The sequence below is a fragment of the Heliangelus exortis genome, chromosome 5 (genome assembly GCF_036169615.1).
Source record: "Heliangelus exortis chromosome 5, bHelExo1.hap1, whole genome shotgun sequence".
Lineage (NCBI taxonomy): Eukaryota > Metazoa > Chordata > Aves > Apodiformes > Trochilidae > Heliangelus > Heliangelus exortis.
This window is the reverse complement of record NC_092426.1, coordinates 2,855,862-2,882,766: the sequence shown is the minus strand read 5'-3', so window position 1 is coordinate 2,882,766 and position 26,905 is coordinate 2,855,862. Positions and strand designations below refer to the sequence as shown.

Below are 26,905 nucleotides of genomic sequence, written 5' to 3'. Positions count from 1 at the left end.
GGTTTCCCAGAGAAGCTGTGGCTGCCCCATCCCTGGCAGTGTCTCAGCCCAGGTTGGATGGGGCTTGGAGCAACCTGGGCTGGTGGGAGGTGTCCCTGACCATGGCAGGGGGTGGCAATGGAGGAGCTTTAAGGTCCCTCCCAACCCAAACCATTCCATGATTTTAGGATTCTAGGATTTCTCCCTTTTCTGCGAAGGCATCAGTGGCGAAACAGCGTCCATAAGGTGGAAGCACTGATTTTTTTAGTTTGGTTTTGTTGATCAAAGGTGGGACTGGATGATCTTGGAGCTCTCCCCTAACCACGATTCTGGTTCAGAAGAGAGGAGAAGGCTGCAATGGGGACACCTCAGGGCACCTTCCAGTGCCTGAAGGGGCTCCAGGAAAGCTGGGGAGGGACTTGGGATCATCCCCATCCCCGTGAGTCACCTCCGACGATTTCTTGGGCACGTCCCCCGGCTCAAACCCCTCCCTCAGCGGGGACGCAGCGGGTCAGACCGTGCCCCAAGGCACGCAGCCCGGTCCGGCCCGCTGGGTCCCCGCTGTGGGCGGGACCGATCTCGTCGGCGGCTCCTCCGGGCGGGTGCGGGTTGCGGAGAGATGGCGGCGGGCACCGGGATGGTGTTCCGGGTCCTGGGGATCGTCACATCGGTGCTGGTGCTGGTGGCCGTGGCCCATGGACCGGGCGGTTCGGCGGAGAAACGCTGCTTCTGCCAGGTGGGTTCTGCCGTGGGTTCGGGGCGTGTGTCCCGGGCTTCGGGGGAACGGGATTGGCGTGGAGGGATTTCTTTATTTTATTTTATTTTATTTTATTTTATTTTATTTTATTTTATTTTATTTTATTTTATTTTATTTTCGTTTTTTTTTTTTTAATTTTATTTTTTATTTTTTATTGAAGCTGTGATCTCTCCCGAGAGAGAGCAAGGAGTGAAAGTAGTGCAGTGTATTCAGTGCTTTATTTAATTACCTTTTTTTTTTTTTTTTTAAAAGCTCTTGTAAAACCTAAGTTAATTTTTTTAAGCTTTTTAAAACCTTTAGAAAAAGCTTTTTTTTTATTTTAAAAGCTATTTTAAAGCCTGCTCAGCCTGTATTAATAATATTCCAGTGCTTAAATGTGAGACAGAAATGAAGACTGGAGAAAGGGAACAAGTGTGGCTGTGCTCTGAGTTCCTCTGGGTTTGTTTCTTGCCTTCTGGGTGGCTCTTGACACTTCAATTTCATGTGGAAATGGTAAATTCAAGCTCTGCTGATAAAGAACTGAAAAGCCTGCATTTCCATTCCCTTTCTCTTTAGGGTGTTTGCTTCCTGCTCAGCAGGGAAGTTTGTCTGCTTAGCATTGGCTCAGGAGCATGGTAAGAAATGTTATTTTGAAGAAGCAGCTCAAATCATTAAATGAACTGACATTCTGTTATAGTAACAGCTTACAGGCTTTTTTTTTCCCTGGATAGGAAGAGCTGGAATTGGATGTGGAACACTGATGGTTTGTTGCAGCCTAAGCTTTGGTTTAGTTTCCAATAGGAGTTTTCAGGCTCAAGGTATTTCCAGACTTTATTGCCTTTGGGGAAGCTTTATATGTAAGGTGCTGGTTTTCAGCCTTACTAATCCCTTTGACCTTTACAAAAGCACACCTGAGGGCTGCCTCATCTTTTTGTAAGAACAAGCAAATAATTAATGTGCTGATCCTCTTGTGTAGAATTGGTCTGGTGGGTTTTGCTACCACCAAATAAAAACCAGTGCAAGCCTTGAAGGGTGTTTTACCCTCTTGAAGGCCTGGGTGTAGCTTTTGGTTTCCCCCCTGTGAGCCATCTCCTGCCACCTCAGGAGTTTGCCAGGTGAAGAAACTTTGCTGTAGGGTGAGTGGAAGAGTTCTGACTGGGTCCATCAGCCCATGTTGGGCTGGTTGATAACTTTGGGTGAGCTCTATTTCCCAGCAATATTTCAAATGCTGACTTGAAGTGGCCCTAATCCTGGAATGGGTGTTGTGCTCATGTCTGTCTGCACTACTAACAGCAAAGCCTCACCTGGTTTGGGGTTTTTTTTGGGTGTTATTTTGTTCATTTGCTTAAGGAGGTTGCTAACCAACCCTGAAACTTTTATTAGCAACCTCCATCTGTTGCTAAAACAACTTCAGCTGCACGTCCTGTTTTGGCTTTCCCATCTGTCTCATTCATGCTGAGTAACACTTGAAGATCAGAGTTCCCTGAAACTTTACAGGCATTCCAGATATTCCTGTTTGCATTCATGCTTTAACCAGCCATGAGCCAATTCTCCATATTCCTAGGAATTCCTCTCTGCAGGCTGATGGAGCTGCACTAAGAGCATCCTGGTGTTTGGCAGACTGGGATCTTGGGAAAGGATGGTTTCCTTGGGGGGGGGAGGGTTCTGTGGTCACTTTGCTGTCATTAGGGGTGAGTCTGGGCATCCAGAGTGACCTTGTTGGTACCTGGAGGGACTTGGAAGCTGCTTTTTCATTCTGCTTGCATTGGTCTTCACCCAGCAGCCTTCAGGGCTGGAATTTGTAAATTCCTGATCTTTTTGGGGTGGCTCAAGAAGCCACTTCCAAGTGTGGAGCAGCTGCAGCTCCTTCTTTGCTAGCAGATGCTTGGAGGTGCCATCTGACAGCACTTCAGCCCCTGAGGTTTAACCCCATCCTGAGGCTTCCATGTGAGATTTGCTTCTTGTGAGCTCTGGAAGCCCCACGCCTTGGTTTGGTTTGGTTTTGTTTTTTTTTTCTGAGCAAAAGATAGGGGAGGAAGAATCTATCTTGGCTTCCAGGGCAGATGCTGGGGATGCCTGTTCTAACCTGGCTGCCAGCTGATTTGCTCCAAGTGCACTGGGAAGGGTGACAGGGAAATTCTGAGTGCCAGAGGCAGGCAGAGCACAAATTCACTTGGGCAGGGGGACTGCAAGGAATCTCCTGCTGGGGCAGGGGTGGGATCTGCTTGCTGTCAGCCTGGGACTGGGATGGTTTGTCTAGAAGAGCAGGGATCTGCCAGGGAAGCTGCTCCAGACTAAAAAACAACTCCTCAGCCACTGTGGTATCCCTGGCCCTGTGAGTGGGAGGTGCAGAAAGCTGGGGAGGGACTTGGGACAAGGGCAGGGAGGGATGGGATGGGGGAGAAGGGTTTCCAGATGGAAGAGGGGAGATGGAGATGAGATGTGAGGAAGAAATAGTTTGTTGTGAGGGTGCTGAGCCCCTGTGCCAGGTTTCCCAGAGAAGCTGTGGCTGCCCCATCCCTGGCAGTGTCTCAGCCCAGGTTGGATGGGGCTTGGAGCAACCTGGGCTGGTGGGAGGTGTCCCTGACCATGGCAGGGGGTGGGGATGGAGGAGAATTAAGCTCCCTCCCAACCCAAACCAGTCTGGGATTCTGGGATTCTTTCCTGCTCAGCTCTGCAGGAAAGGGTGGTGCATGGGGCTGGGATGGAGCCCATAGCAAGAGAAGCAAGCACTCAATCCACTGCCCAGGGGACATTTCTGTGGCACTGGGGGAAGGAGAAAGCAGCAGTGCAGGGGAGAGCCTGGAATGAAGGTGAAGGAAGACAAAGCCCAACCCAAGGCTTGTTCCCAGTCCACGTGCAGTGGTGTTTCAGCCCATGTTATGCTCACCAGGTGGGTCCATCAGCATTATGGGGTGAGCATGTGGAGGGCCAGCCAAACACCTTCCTCCCTGCTTACTCAGCACCTGGAGCTGCTGGTGTGGAGTCTTTCCCAGCAGCTCAGTGTCATCTCTTCCCCCTGGGCAAACCCAGCCCTGCCTGCAGCTCCTGCCAGGCTCTCCCACCTCTGCTGGGTGGGGTGAGAGCCAGGGCTGCTGGGTGAGTCAGAGGGACCAGCCAAGCACAGGGCACGTGGCTGGGGCTCCCATCACTTTCTTTCATCTTGAACAACAGTTCTCTTGATCACAGGCTGGAGAGCTTGATAAATACTTTGGGGAAAGGTGTGCCTATGGGGAGGGGGGAAAAGTGTTTGAGGGTTCCACCCATCACAAGGGTTAGGGTGGGTTAGACCCATGTGCTCAGCTGCTCCAACAGCAGGAATTGAGGGCAGAAAAATGTGGGTTTGAAGGGAAAAGGGGTCAGACACAGAGCAAGAGGGAACTGCTGGGGTGAAGAAGGTGCCCTGCCAGAATGGTCTCCCTCCCCCTGTCTTGATATGAGGCAGTGCTGTGTGGTGGGAGCATCCTTGGGGCTTAGATCTTGGTCTCTTAGGACATTTGGTTCTCATTGTCACCTTCTGTGCTCCTCTGGCTGTGAAGCTGGGCAGGTTGGGGACATACAGGTGGTGTCACCAGGCTGGGCTCTGCTTTCTGTTGTAGCAGCTTGGTGGCTCAGGAGGCAGAGCAGGAAGTTGAGCAGGTCAGTGGTACCTCACTGGCTCCATGCAGGAAAGGGAAATTACCCATTTCTTCTTGTTCTGCCTGAAATCTTGGAGGAAGGAGTTTTGGAAGGAGTTTTCACTCTGACTTGAGCTGAGCTTGAGTTCTTTCAGTGCTTCTCCTTTGCCTGTGCTGCCCCCCAGGAATGTTCTTGGTGGCATTTTGGCTCACCTTCCCACCAGGGCTTCCCTCAGCTGAGCAGGGGATGCTTTGAGGGTGAGCTCTCCATCTTCTGAGTATAGTGGAAGCATCAGCAAGTGTTTTTTAGTAATAATAAAGCCCTGGATTAGAATCATAGCATCAATCATCATGCTTGGAAACCACCTTGAAGACCATCGAGTCCAACCTCTGAGTCCTACACCACCTTAACCACTAATTAATTACCTTCAGGATGATGTTTTGCCAGGTTGGTTCTGGTTTGAATTGGTCACTAGATGTGGCAGAGACAGCCCTGACACAAGTGGTGGGTGCTGTTTCACTTGGGATGTCATTCCTTTGGGGGGGACATGTTTGTCTGGTGTGGAGACAGAGAGCAGCTGAAGATTATCCACAAATCTTTTTAGCCCCAATTTGTAAGCTTGCCTGCCTCAAAGGATGCCAGGTTTCCAGGAAAAAAAAAAAAAAAAAAAAAAAAAAAAGTGGTTGGTTGGTTGCTTTCTTGTTGCAGTTTGATGAGTGCTTTGTCTTTAAGGTTTTGAAACAGCTTTAAATTGGGTAACTGGATTGGCAAATTGCTGCTGGTTTTTTACAGGGGTGACTCAGGCTAGCAGAAAGCTTAATTGCTGTGTTGTTAATCTTCATTACCATGCAAAATGCATGGCAGAATAGGGTACACAGGTGAGGATGAGGCAGAGGGCTTCAGTGGGGACACAAGAAATAGGAGGGAGCCTCCAAAACAAGGTGCTTTAACAAAAGCAATTTGCTCCAGTGGAGAATGGGATTCTGGCTTGAATATCTCTCTGCTGGATTTCCCTTCACTCCCCCTTAGATCAGTGTGGTTGAGTTCAAAATCAGAAGAATTTCAAATTATTGAAAATAATCAAAGAAAAAAAAAAGTGAAGGTCTTTAAAAAAAAAAAAAAACCACAAATGAAACAACTTGTTTCCAAAATACTGATTCCTGGTATGGAGCAGTCTGGATGGAGAGCCTGGATTCCTTCCCACTCTTTGCAGGGTGGGAAAGAAGGAACCTTGCTGCTCAGGTGCTCAATGCTTAGCCCAGGCTGGTTTTTTTTCCCCATTTCATGGGACTGTGTCCTCTCAGGGCAAATGCTCCAGTTCTTGCCTTCCTACTTGGAAGAAAGGCAGGGAGCTTCATTTCCACAGTAGTAATTATCATGGGTTTATGCTGGGCAAATCTTGCTGAATTATCTGAGGGCTCTCAGTAAACACATCAAGGCACCTGACTCATGTTTCTCACATGACTTTTTGTGCATAAGAATATATTTTGCTGGAATTGCAACACTTGGAGTAGCACCTTTGCTTTGGGATCAGGGAGGCTTGCAGGGTTTTCCTTCCTTTCCTGGGTCTGACTGCTGAGATGCTTCTGGCTTAGCTCATCTTTCCTGAAAGAGGGATGAGACCAGCTCCTGTTTGCTGTCCATGGAGCTCCCTTTGGGCTGGTTGAGTGCTTTAGAAGTCAGAAAAGGGGGAGCCCCTTAATTACAGCCCAACACCTTCTCAGGTCTTGTGCATCCCCCATCTGCCTTTTTCCCCCTGGGGCAGTTTTATGCCCCTGCTCTCCCATTCCAGAGGAGCTGCCCATGGTGGTGTTCCCAGCCTTGTTCTGCTTGGCTTTTATTTCCAACTTTTTTGTGCACAGAGACTGAACATAACCCCCTTAGGACAGCAGTATGGGGTATATTGTTTCTGAGCTGTCAGCTAGCAGGATTTTGTAGGCTTTCTGGGATAGCAATGGGAAGAGGGTTTCTTCCCATTCTGTGGCAGACATCCCCTTCTTTGCTTCATACATCAACAATACCTGTTTAAAACAACTGCTTTGATCTTAACGCCCTAAATTTATCTGATCCTGGGGAATGGCAGCTTGCCAGGTGTTGTAATGTCACATCAGCATCCAGGAAAAATCCCTGGCTTGCTGGTGAGAGGCTGTGAGTAGGAATGCTTGGTTTTGGCCAGGGTGTTTTCCCCAAATGCTTGTCAGGAGGTGTGGGGGAAGCAAAACTACTTCTGTGGTGTGCAACTTGGTCACCCAGATATGAATCTGTGTGTCAGAAAGCCACAGCTGAGCCTGTGCTACTTTGGGGCTTTTTTATTTATGATTCTTTTGTCTTTGGGGCTTGCACACAGCTTGTGGAGTTGTTCAGGATGATGTGAGAAGTATTTGCTTTTTCTGTCAGATTTGGAACAAATGTTTTCCTGCCAAATGGCTCTCTGAGATGGGGAGAGAGGCTGCTGCAGTTGCTGTGGTTCTGATTAAATCAAACAAATGTCCAGAGCACAGCTGGTTAACAGGGAAGCTCTTTGGGTGCTCTGATCCTCAGTGGTGTTACTGCTGCCCAAGTGGTCCCTTATGCCAGTGTCAGCTCCCACCTGTGTTCTTCCCTCTGGTGAGACCCCCCTACAGTGCTGGGTCCAGTTCTGGGGTCCCCAAGGCCAGAAGGAGCTGGAGGTGTTGGAGTGAGTCCAGAGGAGGCCCTGGAGCTGCTGGGAGGGCTGGAGCAGCTCTGCTCTGGAGCCAGGCTGAGAGAGTTGGGGGTGTTGAGGCTGGAGAAGAGAAGCTGCAATGGGGAGACCTTAGAGCACCTTCCAGTGCCTGAAGGGGCTCCAGGAAAGCTGGGGAGGGACTGGGGACAAGGGCAGGGAGGGATGGGATCAGGGGGAAGGGTTTCCAGGTGGAAGAGAGATGAGAGGTGAGGAAGAAATAGTTTGTTGTGAGGGTGCTGAGCCCCTGTGCCAGGTTTCCCAGAGAAGCTGTGGCTGCCCCATCCCTGGCAGTGTCTCAGCCCAGGTTGGATGGGGCTTGGAGCAACCTGGGCTGGTGGGAGGTGTCCCTGACCATGGCAGGGGGGTTGGAACTGGATGGTTTTTAAGGTCCTTTCCAACCCAAAGCAGTCTGTGACAAGGTCAGGCCCAAAGAGGACTCTGAGCTGGCCATGTGCATGGCTCACAGCTGTCAGAGCAGCTCCTGATAGATTTCATCCTGATGAAACACTCGTGGTCTGTGTAACCCCATCTGAGGTATGGACAGGGGCTGTGTTGTGTGTGTGACCCAGGCTGGATGAATTCGTCTCTCACCTGCTGTGGAGAGGTGAAAATGCCCATCTGATGCCTATGGCTCTGCCATCAGCAAACTGGGATATATCACTGCATCTCAGAAGAAAACCATTCCCAAATAAAACTGCCTGTCCCTGAGCAACAAGTACAGGACACATCAAAAGAAGTTCTCTGCAGAATTCAGCACAGTCTGGTTTAATCTTGTTTAATTCTAGATGAACTTAACTTCTTGACTTTGCTGGTAAAAGGAGAGAAAACTCTGGGTTGTTTTATTGTCTGAAGTGTCAAGTTGTTCATAGTCTGTTATTTGCTTTTTTTTTTTAATCCATCAGGTTACTGGTCATTTAGATGACTGCACTTGTGATGTAGAAACCATTGATGCCTTCAACAACTACCAGCTTTTTCCTAAACTGAATAAACTTCTGGAAAGTGACTATTTTCGATACTACAAGGTAATTTTCTCATACAAGAATTGTATTTATTTTTTGTGCTGGTTTGTTTTTTTTTTTCTAATCTCCCCTGAAGTTGTTGCTCATCTTTGTAAAACCAGATATGTGCATTTTAATCTTGAGTTTTTGAGAAGTCAGTAAGTGGGACTCCTCTGCTATCAGGAGCATTTTCATGTGGTGCAACATACTGATGAGATGCATCATTTGAAAGGTAATTTCTTACACATTTTTCCTTCCTAAGAACTTAAGCAGTAGACCAATGAAATCACTTTTTCTGTGGACCTGTGGCTCCAAAATGCTGGTGACCAGAGACCTAGTGTCTTCCCATGGACCTGGATGGAGGGTTTAATTACCAAACATTGGGGTAAATTGGTGGCTGTGATTGCCAGACCATGGTCATTAGGTGGATTCTGACTAAATGTGGGGTTTCTTTGGTTTGTTTGGGTGTGCTTGAGCCATGGGGCAAGATTTTACCTGCTGCTTACAGATACTGAAGAGTGGCTGTTTCCTGATTGTTTCAACAGAGAAAACAAGTATTTTCTCTTCTGTAAAAGTAGTTTAAAATCTTCCCAACTTCACTGCACTAGAGATTAGAACAGGCCTGTATATAAATCCCTGGGTTAGAGCTGCCTCTCCATGCTCCCCCTCTCCTCCAAACCCACAAAGTCTTGTTAAATGGTAATTTCTTGGAAGAATGCTTCTTGGCACCAGCAGAAAAGAAAGCCTGGGATTTGTTGAAGAAGGTAACATCCTTTCCAGTGTTGAGTTTGGTAACAGAAATATTAAGACTGTTCTGAATGAAGCAAGAATGGAGAAGCCTGTGTGTGAGAGCACCAGAAGAAACAGCAAAGCAAGGATGAAAAGAGGGACTTGGACTGAGAACAAAGACAGGAATTAAAGCTGGGAAACACCAGATTTGGTACCATCAAGCCCAGAAGGTTTGCACACCAGCAAGCCCAGAACACAGATGACAGCAGAAAACCTGTGCTCTGGCCACAGGGGGATGGCAGGAAGGCTCCAGCACATCCTCTTCCTCCTCCTCTACCAGGGAGGCAGGCTCTAGTCCTAAGATTTCCAAAACAAGGAAGAAAAAACCCAATTCCAAAGCCAAATATTGTCCCAGAGTAACTGTTTACTCCTAAAGGGTACAAAGCATTTGGCCCAAACCCAATTTGTTGTTGCTCAAGGGGAACCTCAGGATGTGGTGAAGAATCAGTGTCCTGTTTGGTACCAAAACCCAGTCCTGGCCAGGCTGATGGGGTCACACACCTCATGTGAGAGGCAAGAGAGTGTGATCAGCTGTGTTTAAGATAAATGACAATTGTCTGTTTCCACTCTCACTGCACTCAGCCTGGAACTGATATTTTTTGGGTTTTTTTAACCTGAAATCTTGCTGTGAGGTGCTGGGGATGCATGTTGGTGCATGGAGGTGTGAAAAGTTGGTTTGCTTGCATGGAGGAGATGTGTAATGGGATAACTTGTTATTTGTAGGTAAACCTAAAGAAACCTTGCCCTTTTTGGAATGACAACAGTCACTGTGGGATAAGAGACTGTGCTGTAAAGCCCTGCCCATCTGTAAGTAACAAATCCACTCTTTTGCCTCTTTTTTTTTTTTATATTAGACTTTTGCAGAACAAAAGGGAGAAGCAAGCAAATGACTGGCTGACTCTTCTTGGAACTACAGCAAAAATATGGCTCTGATGGAGCTTTCTTAAGTGCAGTAATACTGGTACCCCTGAGAAAGGCCAAAATGCTGAATTCTGGAAGTTTAGAAGAAGGCTGGACTCTGAATAGCTGACCCTCCATGAGTGGCCAAAAAGTTGCTCTGGTTCCTCGTTTATTTTTGGTATTAGTGGGATGGGCTTGGGGGAAATCCACTGTTGTTGGAAGTGTCTTGTGTTAATTGCCAGGGTAATCATAGAATGGTTTGGGTTGGGAGGGACCTTAAAAACCATCCAGTTCCAACCCCCCTGCCATGGTCAGGGACACCTCCCACCAGCCCAGGTTGCTCCAAGCCCCATCCAACCTGGGCTGAGACACTGCCAGGGATGGGGCAGCCACAGCTTCTCTGGGAAACCTGGCACAGGGGCTCAGCACCCTCACACCAAACTATTTCTTCCTCACCTCTCATCTCTCTTCCATCTGGAAACCCTTCCCCCTGATCCCATCCCTCCCTGCCCTTGTCCCCAGTCCCTCCCCAGCTTTCCTGGAGCCCCTTCAGGCACTGGAAGGTGCTCTAAGGTCTCCCCATTGCAGCTTCTCTTCTCCAGCCTCAACACCCCCAACTCTCTCAGCCTGGCTCCAGAGCAGAGCTGCTCCAGCCCTCCCAGCAGCTCCAGGGCCTCCTCTGGACTCACTCCAACACCTCCAGCTCCTTCAGTCATCATGTTTGGCCCACAGGTTTCATTGTCATTTGCTGTTTGGGCTGACAAATTTAACCAGTCCCTTTCCAACCTTCTCTAAATGTAAAATTGCTCTTTCAGGGTGCTCTTTCTCAGTTCAGAATCAAACACAAATCCCAGACAGAAGAATTGTGTTGAACTAAAAGAAAAATATCTTTCCTGCCTGTGTCTGCCTGAAAAGAAGGGGGTGAGAAAATGATTGAATCAGAACTTGGCTCTTGGGTTGACAGAGGAGGTGAAAATCCCACCCAACTTGGCTTTGGGGGTGGCAGCCAGCAGCAGAACATCCCACACTCTCATCCCCACATCTCCAGGGCACTCAGTCTGTAGGGATAATCCCTGCATTAGGGGTAATCCCTAATGGTGGGATCAGTGCTCTCATGGAGAGAAACCTCCTTACCCTGCTCACATGCATTTTGCCAGCTTGCTGGTTTATTTTTCTGGGTGGTTTCAAATATGCTGCAGGAAGGTGGTGCCTGTCCCCTTCCTCTCAGGCAAAAAAGGGTCTAAGCTGACACCTTGAAACAACCTGGTATGGGTTTGGGGCATCACTTTTTAAATCCATTCTGATATATGTGTGAATTTCATTTCTCTCCTCAGCAACCCCCTACCCCTCAAAGAAGTACCCTTTGCTTCCCTTGTCTTCAAAGGGCACCTCTGATGGACCCAAACTGGAATGCTGATTTATTATTTTTCTCAAAATAACCCTAAAATTCTCCTTAAATCCTTATTTTTTTCCTTAAAAAGGATGGTTTTGGTGATGATCATGACCAGGCTGACAGAGTGATGTTCCAGTTACATTAGTACTAGCTACAAGTTGGTAGAATTTGTTGAATATTAGCTAGAATGAGAGTTTGTTCCTATTTGAAGAACTGACTGTGTTGCTGCTGCTTTTGATTATTTTGGTTTGGGTCTGCTTCATGCTGAAAGCAACAGAAATAACTCTTATTCATGGCTTAATTTTTCTCTTCCTGTGCTGCTTGCCATCAGAGCCTTGGCTCCTGCAGTGCAGAAATGGTTTCATTGCCTCCCAGCTGATGGAGGAGGTGGAAGCTGGAGGAGAATTTAGGACCTGGCTGTCCTGTGCTGGGCTGGCCAGTGATGTTCCATGATGGAACTGGGAAAGGGAAAGTTTTGGATGAGGTGTCTGAGGGGTTGGGAGACCTGAGGAGGAGGCACCTGGGTTCCTACCAGGAATTCTGGCATCACCAGGAGAGAGGATGCCAGGCAGCAGCTGACCAGAGGCATCTCCAGCTCCTCTGAAGTTGGTGTTGGCTTCAGAGTAAGCAAAATATAACCCAAGGAAGCCCCCCTGGAAGGCTGCTGACCTGTGGAGAAGAAGAGTCTTGCAAAAAATCAAAAGAAAACACCAAGAACAGTGCTCAGGCTTGGTCTGGTGGGGGGGAAAGGCAGGAACTGGATGAGTTGTAAGCTGAGCTGAGAGCTTTGATTGCTTTCTAACATACAGAAACTGTGGTAACCTCCCCAATCTTTCCCAAAGGTTGGGCTGAAGGGGCAGGTCTAACACCTGCTAAATTTTGTCTTTCAGGATGAAGTCCCTGATGGCATCAGGTCTGGAAGTTACAAGGTTGGTGTTCTGTGTGCACAGAGTGATGCTGCTTATAGGACCAGCTTTGGTAACAGCTGACTTCATCAGATCAGTATTTCTAGAGTAGAATCATTGAGGTTGGAAAAAACCTTCAAGATCATTGAGTCCAACTGTAACCCAGCTCCCACAACCACTAAACCATCTCCTGAAGCACCACATCTAAACACTTCTTGAACACCTGCAGGGATAGCAACTCCACCACCTCCCTGGGCAGCCCATTCCAATGCCTCACCACTCTTCCAGTGAAGAAATTTTTCCTAATAAACCTCCCCTGGCACAACTTAAACCCATTTCCTCTCCTTTCACTGGTTACTTGGGAGAAGAGACCAACTCCAGCCTCTCTACAACCTTCCTTCAGGGAGCAGTAGGATCTCCCCTGAGCCTTCTCTTCTTCAAACTAAATAACCCCACTTCCCTCAGTTTTTCCTCCTATAACATGACCTCCAAACCCCTCCCCAGCCTTGTAGCTCTGCTCTGGACACCCTCCAGGACCTCTGTGTCTTCCCTATACTCTGGTGCCCAGAAGGTATTTGTTGGGATTTACTTCATGGCTAAATTTTTTTACCCTTTTTTACCTAAATTTTTACCAAGTGTTGGCTAAAACTCAGCTATGGAGCCTTTGAGGTGGCTGTCCTGAAGTCAGGTGTTCCCCTCCACTACCATGAAGCACTTTAGGAGATTTTTCCAGCACCAGATGATAATCAGGCACAAAATGTTCCTACAGGGAATGCCAGAGGCTGCTGTGAGTCCCTGCAACACTCACCACAATTGCTCAATGCTCTGAATATCCTGTGGAAATACAGGCTGGGATGGATCATAAAAGTGTTTCTGATGCTTTGGTGTGTTAAAAGGCAGAATTGTAACAGCAGAAAACATGGTTTTTTTGTTTTTTTAAATCCTCTCTCCCCTTTGCTTTTCAACCCAGTACTCAGAAGAAGCCAACAACCTCGCTGAAGAATGTGAAGAAGCCAAAAGACTTGGAGCTGTTGATGGCTCTTTAAGGTTTGACTCCTTTTCCCACAAACCTTCCTTGCCTTGAAGGAGACCTCGTGTTAATGCTCTTCCTGATAGGTTGTTTTTTTGGGTTTTTTTCCCACTTTCTTTGCAGTGAGGAAACCCAGCAGGCAGTGCTCCAGTGGACACAGCACGATGACTCTTCAGACAGCTTCTGCCAGGCTGATGGTACAGGGACCTGTGTCCTCTGACAAGTCTTGTCATGGGATTTTGAGCAGCTCTGCAGAACTTCCAGGCCAGCATGTAATATTTCAGCAAGCCTGGAGCATGTATCACCTCTCCTACAAAGCCAGGCTGGGGGAACTGGGGGTGTTCAGCCTGGAGAAGAGGAGGCTCTGGGGACACCTAACAGTGACCTTCCAGTGTCTGAAGGGCTACAGGGAGGATGAGGAGGGCCTGGAGTGATAGGATGAGGGAAAATGGGTTTAAATTAGAGAAAAATAGATTTAGATTGGATGTGAGGAACAAGTTATGTCCCATGAGGGCAGTGGCACAATGGCACAGGGTGCCCAGGGAGGGGGTTGAGGTCTCATCCCTGGAGATATTCAAGGTGAGGCTTGAGGAGGCTCTGAGCAACCTGATCTAGGTGAGGGTGTCCCTGATACTGCAGGGGGGTTGGGCTGGGGGACCTGCAGAGGGCCCTGACAACCCCAATTATTCTCTAATTCTCTATATAGCATTTCTTCTCTTTCCCACCCCTCTCCAGCCCTCAGTGTTTTGAAAAGATGCAGAATATTTCTGACAAAACCCTCACTGCTGGTCAGGGCCATTTTTGGCAGCTTGGATGGAGCATGCTCAGGGTTTGCTTTGCCATCAGTGCCCTTGCACTCTGAGCACTCCAGAGCCCCCAGAGCTCTGCCCTGCTGCAAGGGGCTGGTGCCCAGCAAACATCAGGCAGCTGCCTGTCAGGAGAGCTTGGAGCTGCTCTCTGGGTTGAGGAGATTGCTCAGTGTGCCAAGGGGGGGCTGATCAGCCTTGAAAAATGGTCATTTTCCTTCTGAAGTTTTTGGTGACTCTGGTTTGCAGACATCAGCTCTCCTGATGCAGAGTATGTGGATTTACTCCTGAATCCTGAACGTTACACTGGCTACAGAGGACCAGATGCCTGGAAGATCTGGAACAGTATTTATGAAGAAAACTGCTTCAAGTAGGTGCTTTGGGACACAGCTCCCACGTGCTTGCAGGGGCTGCATTTGCAGAGGGGCTGCACGTGCTTTATCTGCCCCATAATCCCCATTTATTTAACTGCCCCATAATCCCCATTTATTTAACTGCCCCATAATCCCCATTTATTTAACTGCCCCATAATCCTCATCTAACTGCCCATAATCCCCATCTAACTGCCCCATAATCCCCATTTATTTAACTGCCCCATAATCCCCATTTATTTAATTGCCCCATAATACCCATGTATTTAATTGCCCCATAATCCCCATTCATTTAACTGCCCCATAATCCCCATTCATTTAACTGCCCCATAATCCCCATTTAACTGCCCCATAATTCCCATTTAACTGCCCCATAATCCCCATTTATTTAACTGCCCCATAATCCCCATTTATTTAACTGCCCCATAATCCCCATTTAACTGCCCCATAATCCCCATTCATTTAACTGCCCCATAATCCCCATTTATTTAACTGCCCCATAATCCCCTATTTAACTGCCCCATAATCCCCATTCATTTAACTGCCCCATAATCCCCATTTATTTAACTGCCCCATAATCCCCTATTTAACTGCCCCATAATCCCCATTCATTTAACTGCCCCATAATCCCCATTTAACTGCCCCATAATCCCCATATAACTGCCCCATAATCCCCATTTAACTGCCCCATAATCCCCATTTAACTGCCCCATAATCCCCATTTAACTGCCCCATAATCCCCACTCATTTAACTGCCCCATAATCCCCCATTTATTTAATTGCCCCATAATCCCCATTTAACTGCCCCATAATCCCCATTTATCTGCCCCATAATCCCCATTCATTTAACTGCCCCATAATCCCCATTTATTTAACTGCCCCATAATCCCCATTTATTTAACTGCCCCATAATCCCCATTCATTTAACTGCCCCATAATCCCCATTTTACTGCCCCATAACCCCCATCCTCCCATCCCTGCTGGGATGCTGGTGCAGTGGCTGCTGTCAGAGGAGGGGACAAGCTGTGTGGCTGCCCTGTGCCCCCCCTTGCCTGGTTTTTTGGGCCACAAATTGCCTTGGTGCAGACTCCTGCCCCAAACCCTGCAGTGTGGGGAGGCAGCAGCCTGGCAGAAGATGCTCATCCCATGTGGGATGGGGTCCTGGGCACTCAGCCCTGTCCTTCCTGACCATTGCTGGGGGCTCCCCCCAGTCTGTGCCAGTTTGAACTGTGCCAGGGGTTCCTCTGGGGCTGAGGCACAGTACTGGTGGGCACTGGTCTGGAGTCTTGCCTGCTCTGATCTCTTTAAGGATCCATACCAGTGACTCATGTTGCATCAAGGCTGGGGGATAATATCCACTAACAACTCTGTAGGCACTGGAGTTTTCCTTGCTGCTCTTTCTAATGAAAGAAGGAAAAAAAAAAAATAATCCTTTTGCTTTATCCTTTTCCTGCCTGAGCAAAGCTGGGGCACCAAGCAGGTTCTTGGATCTCCTCAAGCTGTCTGACTGCAGTGAAGTAACCACTTCTGCTGTGCTGTGTTTCTGCCCAGTGAGGAGACAGTCACTTATTTACATCTCTTATTTAAATGACTTTTTTTCCTCCCCCCCCCTTAGGCCTCAGAATGTAAAAAGACCTTTGGCATCTGGTAGAGGTGAGTCATTTATTCATCTCACTAAGTGGTTTAGTGGTGTGTGCTGATCCTAGCTCCAGGAAGGGTAAATGCTCTCTGAGCTACTTCTCCTACTGAATGAGAAATTTCCTTGTCTGGATTAAGCCTGGAATTTTATGGCTAAGGCAAAGGCACCTGGAAGGGGGGGTTTCCAGCATCCATCACAGAGAAGGGAAGTCTGGTCCTCCACTCCTAGAAGAAATGTGAGCTTTGGAGGGACTGAGGCTGTTCCTGGGTCCCTGGTTTCAGTGCCTGGCAATGCTCAAACCATCTGTGACCAACTGGAATGAGAACCTGGCTGGGATCCTCTGTGGAATCCATCCAGTGACAGAAACTCTGCCCTGGAGGCTCTGGCTAGACAGTGTAAATGAAAGGAGGGACAAGCTCTGGAAACTGAAGAGCTCCTTGCCCAAGGCTGCTGAGAAAATCCCACATCTGATGCCCCAGCCTGCCCAGACAGCTCAAACATCATCAGTCTCTTTCCTCTCCTTTGCCCCTTGTACAAAGAGTGGCACTTGAGGAGCAGCACTGAGGGAGAAAATGTCCAATGTCCTTTAAAATACCAGTGCTTCCCTTGACCACCTCAGTTTAGGGGCAGATCTGAATGAAATAACCCAGTTCTGTTGAGGGGGAGGGAAGGGCTGCTGGTTTTGCAGGTGATGGAGCAGGAAAATAGAGGATCTGATGATGGAGCTGTTGCATGTGACCAATAAACTGCAGCAAATGGGGAGGGGACCCTGGGGTGTCCTGGCAGAGGTCGTCCAGGAGATCTCTGGCAGAGGTGGATGTTTTTGTCCCTCATTTTCTGCTCTCTGCTTCAGCTGCCTGGTGGTTTTACTTCCTTTGCAAATATTGATCCCTCCTGGCACTGGTCAGGTTATTCAGGAGCATTGCTCCTTTGGTGTGTTCCCTGCTGCAGTGTTTTCTGTTCATCAGAACATTTCTGAACCTCCCTGGAGAGGCTGATTTCTCTCTTTCAGAGCAGATGAGCAGAGCAATCTTAATGCTTGTGCTTTGGAGTTTAATTTTGGTCATGTGTAATTTTTCTCTCTTCTTTTCTCTCCTTCCACCACTCGTGCATCTTATTTGTCACCAGGAGATGATGGAGGTGAGTGGCACTCTGTGTGTTTTTCCTGATAAGAGAAACAAATGGGGCTCTCTTTATCATGCTGTCACATGCTGTACCAGCAGATAACTCTTCAACAAAATCATTATTCAGGCAAAATCAGAAGTTGCCTTGAAATTCTGCTGCCTTCAGGACCCTCTGGAGTGGATCCCTCTGAGCTCCCTGTCCTTCAGGCCAGCCCATCCTTGTGCAGAGGCCTTAAAAAGCACCAGTTTGGGTTTTTTGAGGGGGAATATAAGGTAGTCATTGAGGTGTTGTAAGTCTTCAGGAGCAGGACTTGCATTGTGGGTTTGTTTGTATTTAGTTTTTTGCACTGCTGAGAAAGTTTGAGAGGGTTTGAGAGGTTGAGGGTTGAGAGGATTCACAGTCCCAACAACTTCTCACAGCTGGAAGGAGCTGGTTGTAACCTTTTTTTCAAGGGGTGGTGTGAAACACTGACTTGTGTGATTGGACACACTTGCTTGCACAGTGTGAGGTTCTTTTTTTGTGTTCTTTTAAATTCTTTTCTTTCTCTTTTTAATAAAACCCCCACTTTCCCCACCCTGGCCAGAAGAGAAACCCCATAATCTTTGTTTCTCCCTTCACTGTGCTGCTCTGCAGGGCTTCAGCCCTCCTCATTTTTGGTGAAATGGGTGGCAAAGCTACCCAAAGCTATCTTCAGCTGCTGCCACACCATGATAGAGAAACATCAATCAGCAGGGTGGGGAGAAAAAGCCATTTTCATCCTCTTCTAACACTCCTTTCCCTGCTTCTACAAACTGGGGTGAGCTCCTGTGGGAGCTGGCATCAGAGTTGGGTTCAGGGCACCAGGTTTGGGTGCACAGGAGGGTCCTGCCTGCTCTCATCCCCTTGTCCTCTGCAAGGTGTGGCCAGAGAAAGAGCCTCAAACATGTAGCAGTGTTGTCAAAGCCTTCCTGCTGCTGCCAGGCCTCCCAAACTCACCTCCTGGTTTTGTTTTTCCTTTCCAGGGCACACGTTTTACAAGTGGCTGAAAGGTAAATCCATTCCCTAAACTTGGTTGCTTTTCCTGAGATGAAATGGGCAGGGAGTGGGGAAGGGTTATTGGCCATGTTCAAGTGGGATTAGATTTCTGCCTGGCAGCCAGGAGAGGAAAATTCACAGAATCACAGAATGTTTAGGTTGGAAGAGACCTCCAAGCTCATCCACTCCAACCTTTGACCAACACCACAGCCAACTCCTAACCCATGTCCTTAAGGACCAGCTCCAAATGCCTTTTAAATCCCCCCAGGGATGGTGATTCCTGACTGTCCTGGGCCATTCCAGTGCCTGACAACCCTCTCAGGGAAAAAATATTTCCAAACATCAAGCCTCTGCTTTCAGGACCTTAAAGTGCCCCTTTCTTTGCAGGTGTCTGTGTAGAAAAAAGAGCTTTCTACAAACTCATTTCTGGTCTCCATGCAAGCATCAACATCCATCTGAGTGCCAGGTACCTTCTACAAGGTAAGTGATGCTTTCTGCCTCAGCTCTGCTGCCTCAGTCCTAAATTGACACTTCAGTGCTGCTGCTAAATGCCCTCTGGAGCCTTTCCCCCTGAGGCTGGACTGTGTGAGACCCCCAGCATGGATTTCTTCTCTTCTTCCTCCAAGGTTATTTTGGAGTGGGTTCTATGAGCACATCTAAGTCCCTTCCTAGCCTGGCTTTAGGATGTTCAGTTTAGCAATCAGCTGTGAAATGGAATCATGGAATAATTGGGGTTGTCAGGTCCCTCTGCAGGTCCCCAGCCCAACCCCCCTGCAGTATAAGGGACACCCTCACCTAGATCAGGTTGCTCAGAGCCTCCTCAAGCCTCACCTTGAATATCTCCAGGGATGAGACCTCAACCCCCTCCCTGGGCACCCTGGGCCATTGTGCCACTGCCCTCATGGGACACAACTTGTTCCTCACATCCAATCTAAATCTATTTTTCTCTAATTTAAACCCATTTTCCCTCATCCTATCCCTCCAGGCCCTCTACATCCTCCCTGTAGCCCTTCAGACACTGGAAGGTCACTGTTAGGTGTCCCCAGAGCCTCCTCTTCTCCAGGCTGAACACCCCCAGTTCCCCCAGCCTGGCTTTGTAGGAGAGGTGATACATGCTCCAGGCTTGCTGAAATATTACATGCTGGCCTGGAAGTTCTGCAGAGCTGCTCAAAATCCCATGACAAGACTTGTCAGAGGACACAGGTCCCTGTACCATCAGCCTGGCAGAAGCTGTCTGAAGAGTCATCGTGCTGTGTCCACTGGAGCACTGCCTGCTGGGTTTCCTCACTGCAAAGAAAGTGGGAAAAAAACCCAAAAAAACAACCTATCAGGAAGAGCATTAACACGAGGTCTCCTTCAAGGCAAGGAAAAAAATCTATTTTTCTCTAATTTAAACCCATTTTCCCTCATCCCATCACTCCAGGCCCTTGCACACAGTCTCTCTCCAGCCTTGTAGCCCCTCAGATTCTGGAAGGTCACAGTGCTTGGCTGGGCTTTCCCAAGAGCTTTGATCCTTGTCCAGGTGCCATTCCCATTTCTTTTGTCCATAAGTAGCTGTCTGAAGAATCTGAATTTCCAGCCTGTGTGTCTCAGGTGGCCAAGGGCTGTGGAACACTGCTCCTCAGGTTCTGGCTGACTTCCTGAAGAATTCACTGGTGGTAGTTTCAAGTGGTACCTGCAGCCCAAGCTCACCCCCTTTATTCTGCTAAAGCTTAACCAAAAATCACCTGCAGATTTAGAGAGAGCTGCTAGAATTTGGATTTTATTATATTTAATATTTTATAATTGAATATTACTTAATATTTGATTAATTAATTAATAGTATGGATTGATATTTAATTAATATTCTTTGATATTTGATATTATTTTATAATTTAATTATATTTAGCTCTCTGCCACCCATGTAGCCCTCACCCTGATGCAAGTTAGAGTAGGTTAGAGCTGGGAGAGAGAATAACAAGAGAAATATCAAAGGCAAGAGATGAGTTGGGACTGCAGAGGGGATTAGGAACACAAGGTTGGCTGCAGACAGTCAGGTGTTTGCTCTTGACTTCTGTTGAAAAAGGATTCTGCTGGTGAAAGGCTCCAGAAGATGCTCTCTGCTTTGAGAAGGTGTTCCTTGGCTCAGGCTGGATCCAAGCAGGGATTCCCAGCTGCAGGGCCCAGAGCATTCCTCAGCTTGGAGTTGAGGCCAAGTCCTTTCCTGCTGGGCTGGTGCCCATTGGTGATTAAAAAGATAAAGCTCCTCCCATTTTTATCATTTCATTTGGTTGATTTTCATTTTTCATTCCATCAGCTTGATAGGACAGCACTGTATCTTCCACTTCATAATTTTATTTTTTTTTTTAAAGCCACCTGAGAAAGCTCTGCAGGAATTCTGCATTTGCTGGGGCTTTGAGTTTGGTGAAGAGCACATCTCTCCCTTGACTCCTCAGCACTTCCCAGCTCTTGAACAGGGTTGTGGCTGTTGTAGAGCTTGGGTCTCCTGGCTCAGGGTCACATTTCACCCTCTGGGGATGATTGGATGAGTTTGGGGATGATTTGGGATCATCATCATCCCCAAACCTCATCATTATCACTGTCACCATTGGGAATGATGGGATGAGTTTGGGGATGGTTGGGGATCATCATCATCATCCCCAAATCTCATGACTGTCAGCATTGGGATTATGGGATGAGTTTGGGGATGGTTGGGGATCATCATCATCCCCAAACCTCATCAGCATCACCATTGGGGATGATGGGATGAGTTTGGGGATGACTGGGGATCATCATCATCCCCAAACCTCATCAGCATCCCTATTCCCATCACTACTGGGGATGATGGGATGAGTTTGGGGATGATTGGGGACCATCATCACCATCCCCAAACCTCATCATCATCACTCTTGGGGATGATGGGATGAGCTTGAGGATGATTGGGGACCATCATCATCCCCAAACTTCATTACTGTCACCATTGAGGATGATGGGATGAGTTTGGGGATGACTGGGGACCCTCACCAACCCCAAAACTCATCCCCATCACCAGAGGGGATGATGGGATGAGTTTGAGGATGACTGGGGACCATCATCATCCCCAAACTTCATCACTGTCACCATTGGGGATGATGGGATGAGTTTGGGGATGATTGGGGATCATCACCAACCCCAAACCTCATCATCATCACTCTTGGGGATGATGGGATGAATTTGGGGATGATTGGGGACCCTCACCAACCCCAAACCTCATCCCCATCACCAGTGGGGATGATGGGATGAGTTTGAGGATGATTGGGGACCATCATCATCCCCAAATCTTATGACTGTCACCATTGGGGATGATGGGATGAGTTTGAGGATGATTTAGGATCATCATCATCCCCAAACCTCATCATCATCACTCTTGGGGATGATGGGATGAGCTTGGGGATGACTGGGAATTATCCTCATCCCCAAACCTCATCCCCATCCCCACTGGGGATGATTGAACCAGAACGATCCCCACCCCACCATCTCTTTGTTGGTTTTGCTTTTTGCTCTCAGATACCTGGGCACAGAAGAAATGGGGCCCAAATGTTACAGAGTTCCAGCAGAGGTTTGATGAAGTCCTGACCAGAGGGGAAGGTCCCAGAAGACTCCAGAACCTGTATTTCCTTTACCTGCTGGAGCTGAGGGCCATGTCCAAGGTGCTGCCATTCTTTGAGCGCTCAGCATTCCAACTCTACACAGGGAATAAAACTCAGGATGCAGAAATGAAAACCCAGTTGCTGGAAGTTCTCCATCTGGCCAAGTAATTACCTTGGGTACCTGGGGAGAATGGCTCTTTCCACCCTGGCATCTCTGAGCCTGCTTAACCTTTCACTAAAAGCACCTAAAAGGCAGGTGTCTGGGTTCTTTTCTTGGAGTGGGACGGTGTGGTTTGTGCAGAGGGGTAATGGTGTAGTTGGTGTCTGGCTTCAAATTGCAAAGAGGGGAATGAGGTCCAGAGTTTAATCATCTTGAGGCTGCATTTTTGATTTAGCAGGATTTAATTTAATAACTGCCTGGGTGTCAGCCCTTGGCTCATCTGTGGAGTAGCAGTCCTGGCTTTGTGTTTTTCATAGAGTCATGGAATGGGTTGGGTTGGGAGGGACCTTAAAGCTCCTCCATCCCCACCCCCTGCCATGGTCAGGGACACCTCCCACCAGCCCAGGTTGCTCCAAGCCCCATCCAACCTGGGCTGAGACACTGCCAGGGATGGGGCAGCCACAGCTTCTCTGGGAAACCTGGCACAGGGGCTCAGCACCCTCACAACAAACAATTCCTTCCTAATATCCAACCTCAATCTCCCCTTTCTCTCCAAGTTTTAGCCCATTTCCCTTGTCCTCTCCCTACCCCCCCGTGTCCAAAGCCCTCCCCCAGCTTTCTTGCAGCCCCTTCAGATATTGGGAGGTTGCTCTGAGCTCACCTGGGAGCCTCCTCTTCTCCAGGCTGAACAACCCCAATCCCTCAGCCTGGCTTCCCAGGGAGCTGCTCCAACACTCCCAGCATTTCAGTGGCTCTGCTCTGGACACCTCCCAGGAGCTCTGTGTCCTTCTGATGTTGGGGACTCCAGAACTGGGCACAGAGCTCCAGGTGGGGTCTGACAGGAGCAGAGCAGAGGGGGAGAATCCCCTCCCTTGACCCACTGGTTCTGCTTCTGGTGATGCAGCACAGGACACAGTTGGCTTTCTGGGCTGCAAAAAACCTTTTTTGACTGGGAGAAAGTCCTGAATCTGTTGGTAATGGATGTTTATGCTGTTGGAGTGAGTTTGGAGTTCAAGGAATGGAAGATAACCAGAAGCAGATGGGAATGGGTGTTTTCTATGTTTGATGTTTGAATTTATCTTGTCACACTCCTGCTCCTGTAGAAAACAAACTACAATTGAGAGGCTTTGCTGAAAAAGTGAGGTGAGATGCAAGGTTGTATTTAAAGCTTCCCAAGGGGTCTCAGAAACAAGCAGCTGGATTTAAAATACATCTGCAGAGATGCCCAGTGTCTGATTCTTCCCAGTTTCATTTGTGCACCTACCCAGATGCTTCTCTGGATCTGGACTTCAGCTGAATGAACAAGCTGTGCAGAGAGAAAACTTCTTTTTTGTTCTTTTGTTTCAGGTCTTTCCCACTGCATTTCAATGAGAACTCATTCTTTGCAGGGAATAAAAGGGAAGCTGCTAAGCTAAAGGTAATTTCCAGCCTTGGCCTTTGGGGTACTTCATAGAATCCAGGAAACCAGGAATCATTGAGCTTGGAGAAGACCTCTGAATAAGATCACCAAGTCCAGCACCACCAGACAACTAAACCATGTCCTGAGGCACCAACCCCACATGGGTTTTAAACCCCTCCAGGGATGATGGGGACTCCAGCCCTGCCCTGGGCAGCCTGGGCCAGGCCCTGACAACCCTTTCCAGGGAGAAATTCTTCCCCAGCTCCAACCTAAACCTCCCCTGGCACAATTTGAGGCCAAAAGTTCCTCTCCTCCCATCCCTTTTTCCTTGGGAGCAGAGCCCGACCCCCCCTGGCTCCAACCTCCTCTCAGGGGCTTGCAGAGAGCCAGAAGGTCTCCCCTCAGCCTCCTCTGCTCCAGGATCAACACCCCCAGCTCCCTCAGCTGCTCCTGGGCAGACTTCTGCTCCAGACCCTTCCCCAGCTCCATTCCCTTCTCTGGACACACTCCAGCCCCTCAATCTCCTTCTTGTCCTCAGGGGCCCAGAACTGAGCCCAGGATTTGGGGTGCAGCCTCCCCAGTGCCCAGCACAGGGGGATGATCCCTGCCCTGCTCCTGCTGCCCACACCAGGGATGGTCCCAGCCAGGTGAAATGTGCCAGGTACCAGGTCAGGTATTCCCAAATCATTTTGCTTTCTGAATGGTTTGGATACTTGTGGGTGACTCCAGATTGCAGGGTGTGCCTTTAAGAGAAGGGAAAACGGGTGCTGAGGTCCCCACTTCAGGAAGCATCTCCCTAACTCTGTCCCACTGAATTGAACCTGGAACCCAGAATTAATGATATTATTGGTTTGAGAGATAGAAAAATCCCTCATTAGTGCATAACAATGATCAGCTGGAATGTCTTTCCCTCTAGGAGGAATTCAGGCTGCACTTCAGGAATATTTCCAAGATAATGGACTGTGTTGGCTGCTTCAAATGTCGCCTGTGGGGCAAGTTACAGGTAAAGTTGGGGACATTTCTGGAAGCAACTCACCCAGGGGGACCCTGGTGCATTGAAGGGGTTTTTGGACCCTGCTCAGTCCTCAGACACAGCTCAGGGCTGCCCAAGTAATTTCCTAAGGCAGTGGGAAGCCCTGGGCTGATCCCAGCTTGCTGGGCCCCCACTGCTTCTGCAGTTGGAAACTGGGTTAACCTGGTACAGCTGCTCCCTGAGGGAGGGAGTGCATCAAAACTGGGAGTTCAGCAAGATCTGGGCTGAATTTCACACGTGGTCAGAGGCAGAGAGGAAATCTCTGCTGGGCTGCTCTGCTATCACAGTAACACTAAATAAATAAAACCTCCTGGCTCTCTGCTGTTCCCTTCTCTGAGCTCTCTGTGCTGAGTGAAATCCAAGCCTTGCTCTCTTCAGATGATGTCAACAGGAACCCTCACAAAGATGAAGGAGGGAAATAAAGGGAAAGTTGTGAGTCAGGCCCTGGATGTCTCCCTGCTATTAAATGTTTTTGTTTGTCCTGCACAGACCCAGGGCTTGGGCACAGTGCTGAAGATTCTCTTTTCTGAAAACCTGATAGAAAAGATACCTGAGAGTGGCCCTTCCTATGGATTCCAGCTGACCAGACAAGAAATTGTTGCCTTATTTAATGCTTTTGGAAGGTGAGTTGGAGACTTTTTCCTCTGCTTTTACACAAGCATCCCATCTAAGTTCAAGCAGTCAGTTCTCATCTGCAGTAATCTGTGTTTAATTTCTGCTCTGCTCATGCTGAAAGAACCATTTAAAACAACTTCTTTACATATTCCACTTTTTATGTACTCCTTACTTTTTGTAGGGGATTCAAGGAAGAGTTTGTATTAAAGACAGAAAAGATTTTTGGCCATTTTCAGGAAACTTTGTGACTATCCTTGGAGCCCCTTGTCCCCAGGCAGTGTTGCTGTTGTTCTGTGTTGTTCTCCTTCAAGCTTCTCACTTCCACCAGTTCTGAATTTAGCAGGAATTCATCAGTCCAGCCCTTGTGGAGAGCTGGGTGAGAAGGTTTTGGCAGTAAAAGAGGGTAATGAGGCCTTTAGGAATGAGAGGAGCTTGCAAGAGGCTCTTGTCATCCATCCCTGCTCCGTGGTGCTGACAGAGCTGGAGTTTCTGGCAGAAAGAATTTTCTAAAGGATTCTTCATGGAATGATGCTGCTGATAATTAAGCTCAGGGGTTCTGCTGGGTCTCATCCAAACCCCCTGACTGCACCTTCTACGTGGGAATGGCCAGCAAAGGGGAGACCCTCAGTCTGGAAAACCCCAAAATTCTTTTCCCCAGGGATGCACTGGTGCTTCCAGCCTTGGCAGTGCTGGGTTTATGCTTGGGCTCGATGCTCTTAAAGATCTTTTCCCAGCAGAACACTTCTGTCATTCCCTTCCTGAGCACAGCTGCTGCATTCCCCTTGGGCCAGAGGAGCTGAGCTCCCTGCTGCCTCTTGGCATGGCCTCTGGAAGCAGCACACAGGAGATTTATGGACACCGGGAACATCCGTGTCCAGAGGAAGCCGAGGGCTGGCGGGCAGGGAGCTTTTGTCTTGCTTCCCTTTCCCCCTCTGCTGCCCAGCTGAAACTCAACCCTTGGAAGTCCTCTGCTGTGGATTAGAAGAGCCTTTTCCAAAAGAGAAAAAAAAAACAAAAAACAAAACACCTTGCTTGTTGGTCACAAGTGATTTGGGTGAGGCAAAACCTTCTGGAAAAGGAAGTTTGTCCTGGCTGGGAAGGGCTGACCTCTCCTTTCCGGCACGGGCCAGATCCTCACAGCCCCATCTGGCATCTTCATTGGTGCAAAATGCATTCAGGAAAAAACAAAACAAAAAGGAGGTAGGAGACTCAAAAAAAAAAAAAAAATCACCTCAAAAGAATGAAGCTTTTACTGCAAGGAGGCTCCGTGACCTGCCTGCACAGCTGGTAATATTATGGGCAGTTTCTTGACCTCTTCTTAATGGGTTTGTCCCATCAGTGCTGAGCTCTGTAACATCCTGTTCCTCCCTGCTTGCTTTCAAACCAGGCTGCAAAATCACTCAAGGGCCTGGTTGGCACCACAGCCTCATTTAGCTGAAATTCTCAATTTTCTCTTCCCCAGAGCTGCTGGAAGCTTTACAGTCCCCTTCTCCTGAGTTTTAACTCTGATGTGATGCAGGCCTTGCTCTGATGTTTCCCTCTGGCTTTCCTTGCACACAGGGTTTCCACAAGCATTAGGGAGCTGGAAAACTTCAGGAACATCTTAAGAAATATGCAGTGAATTTCTTGGAGAAAGAGAGACTGGAAGTTTTACTGCTGGGCAGCTCTGGGTTCTTTACAACTGGACAAAACACCAGCATTCCATCCCGTGCTCATAACCACCAAAAGCTGAAGACCACTTGTGGGACATCCTGCTCCCAGCTGAGAAGTCTGTAACCTGCTGAGGACAAGTATTTTGGTTAAAAAAAAAAAAAAAAGCCATTTAAAAAAAATGAGGACTATATTTAAAGTTTATTTTATATATTGGAAGATGAGTCTGAAGAACTGCTTGAAAAATTGCAGTACTGTTTTGAGGGATTACACTCCAGAAGCTGGAGGTAGAGCAAGAACTGTGCCACTGAATAAAGTTATGGAAATTTTCTGGCCTGCTCCATGATTCCAACCAGCCAGACCTCCTGGTGGAAGGTAAGGGCAGATTAACCAAGCAGCAGTGTGCTGGAGGAACCTTTAGCCCAGCCTGGTG

General features: G+C 48.2%; 1 protein-coding gene across 2 annotated transcripts; it reads left to right on the top strand.

The window, feature by feature from the left end:
* The first annotated feature begins 329 nt into the window (after positions 1-329).
* Positions 330-26,801, top strand: ERO1A (endoplasmic reticulum oxidoreductase 1 alpha). Of its 2 annotated transcripts, XM_071745144.1 has the most exons (16): positions 330-715; positions 7,940-8,059; positions 9,548-9,631; positions 12,008-12,046; positions 12,993-13,069; positions 13,176-13,249; positions 14,108-14,228; positions 15,845-15,882; positions 16,997-17,008; positions 17,995-18,021; positions 18,395-18,487; positions 21,533-21,779; positions 23,123-23,192; positions 24,091-24,177; positions 24,697-24,830; positions 26,383-26,801. In XM_071745144.1, the coding sequence occupies exons 1-16, from the start codon at positions 599-601 to the stop codon at positions 26,441-26,443; spliced, it is 1,401 nt and encodes a 466-aa protein (XP_071601245.1). In that variant the 5' UTR covers positions 330-598; the 3' UTR covers positions 26,444-26,801. The 2 variants fall into 2 exon arrangements, with proteins under 2 accessions (XP_071601245.1, XP_071601246.1); XM_071745145.1 differs by lacking the exon at positions 16,997-17,008.
* Positions 26,802-26,905: the final 104 nt, after the last annotated feature.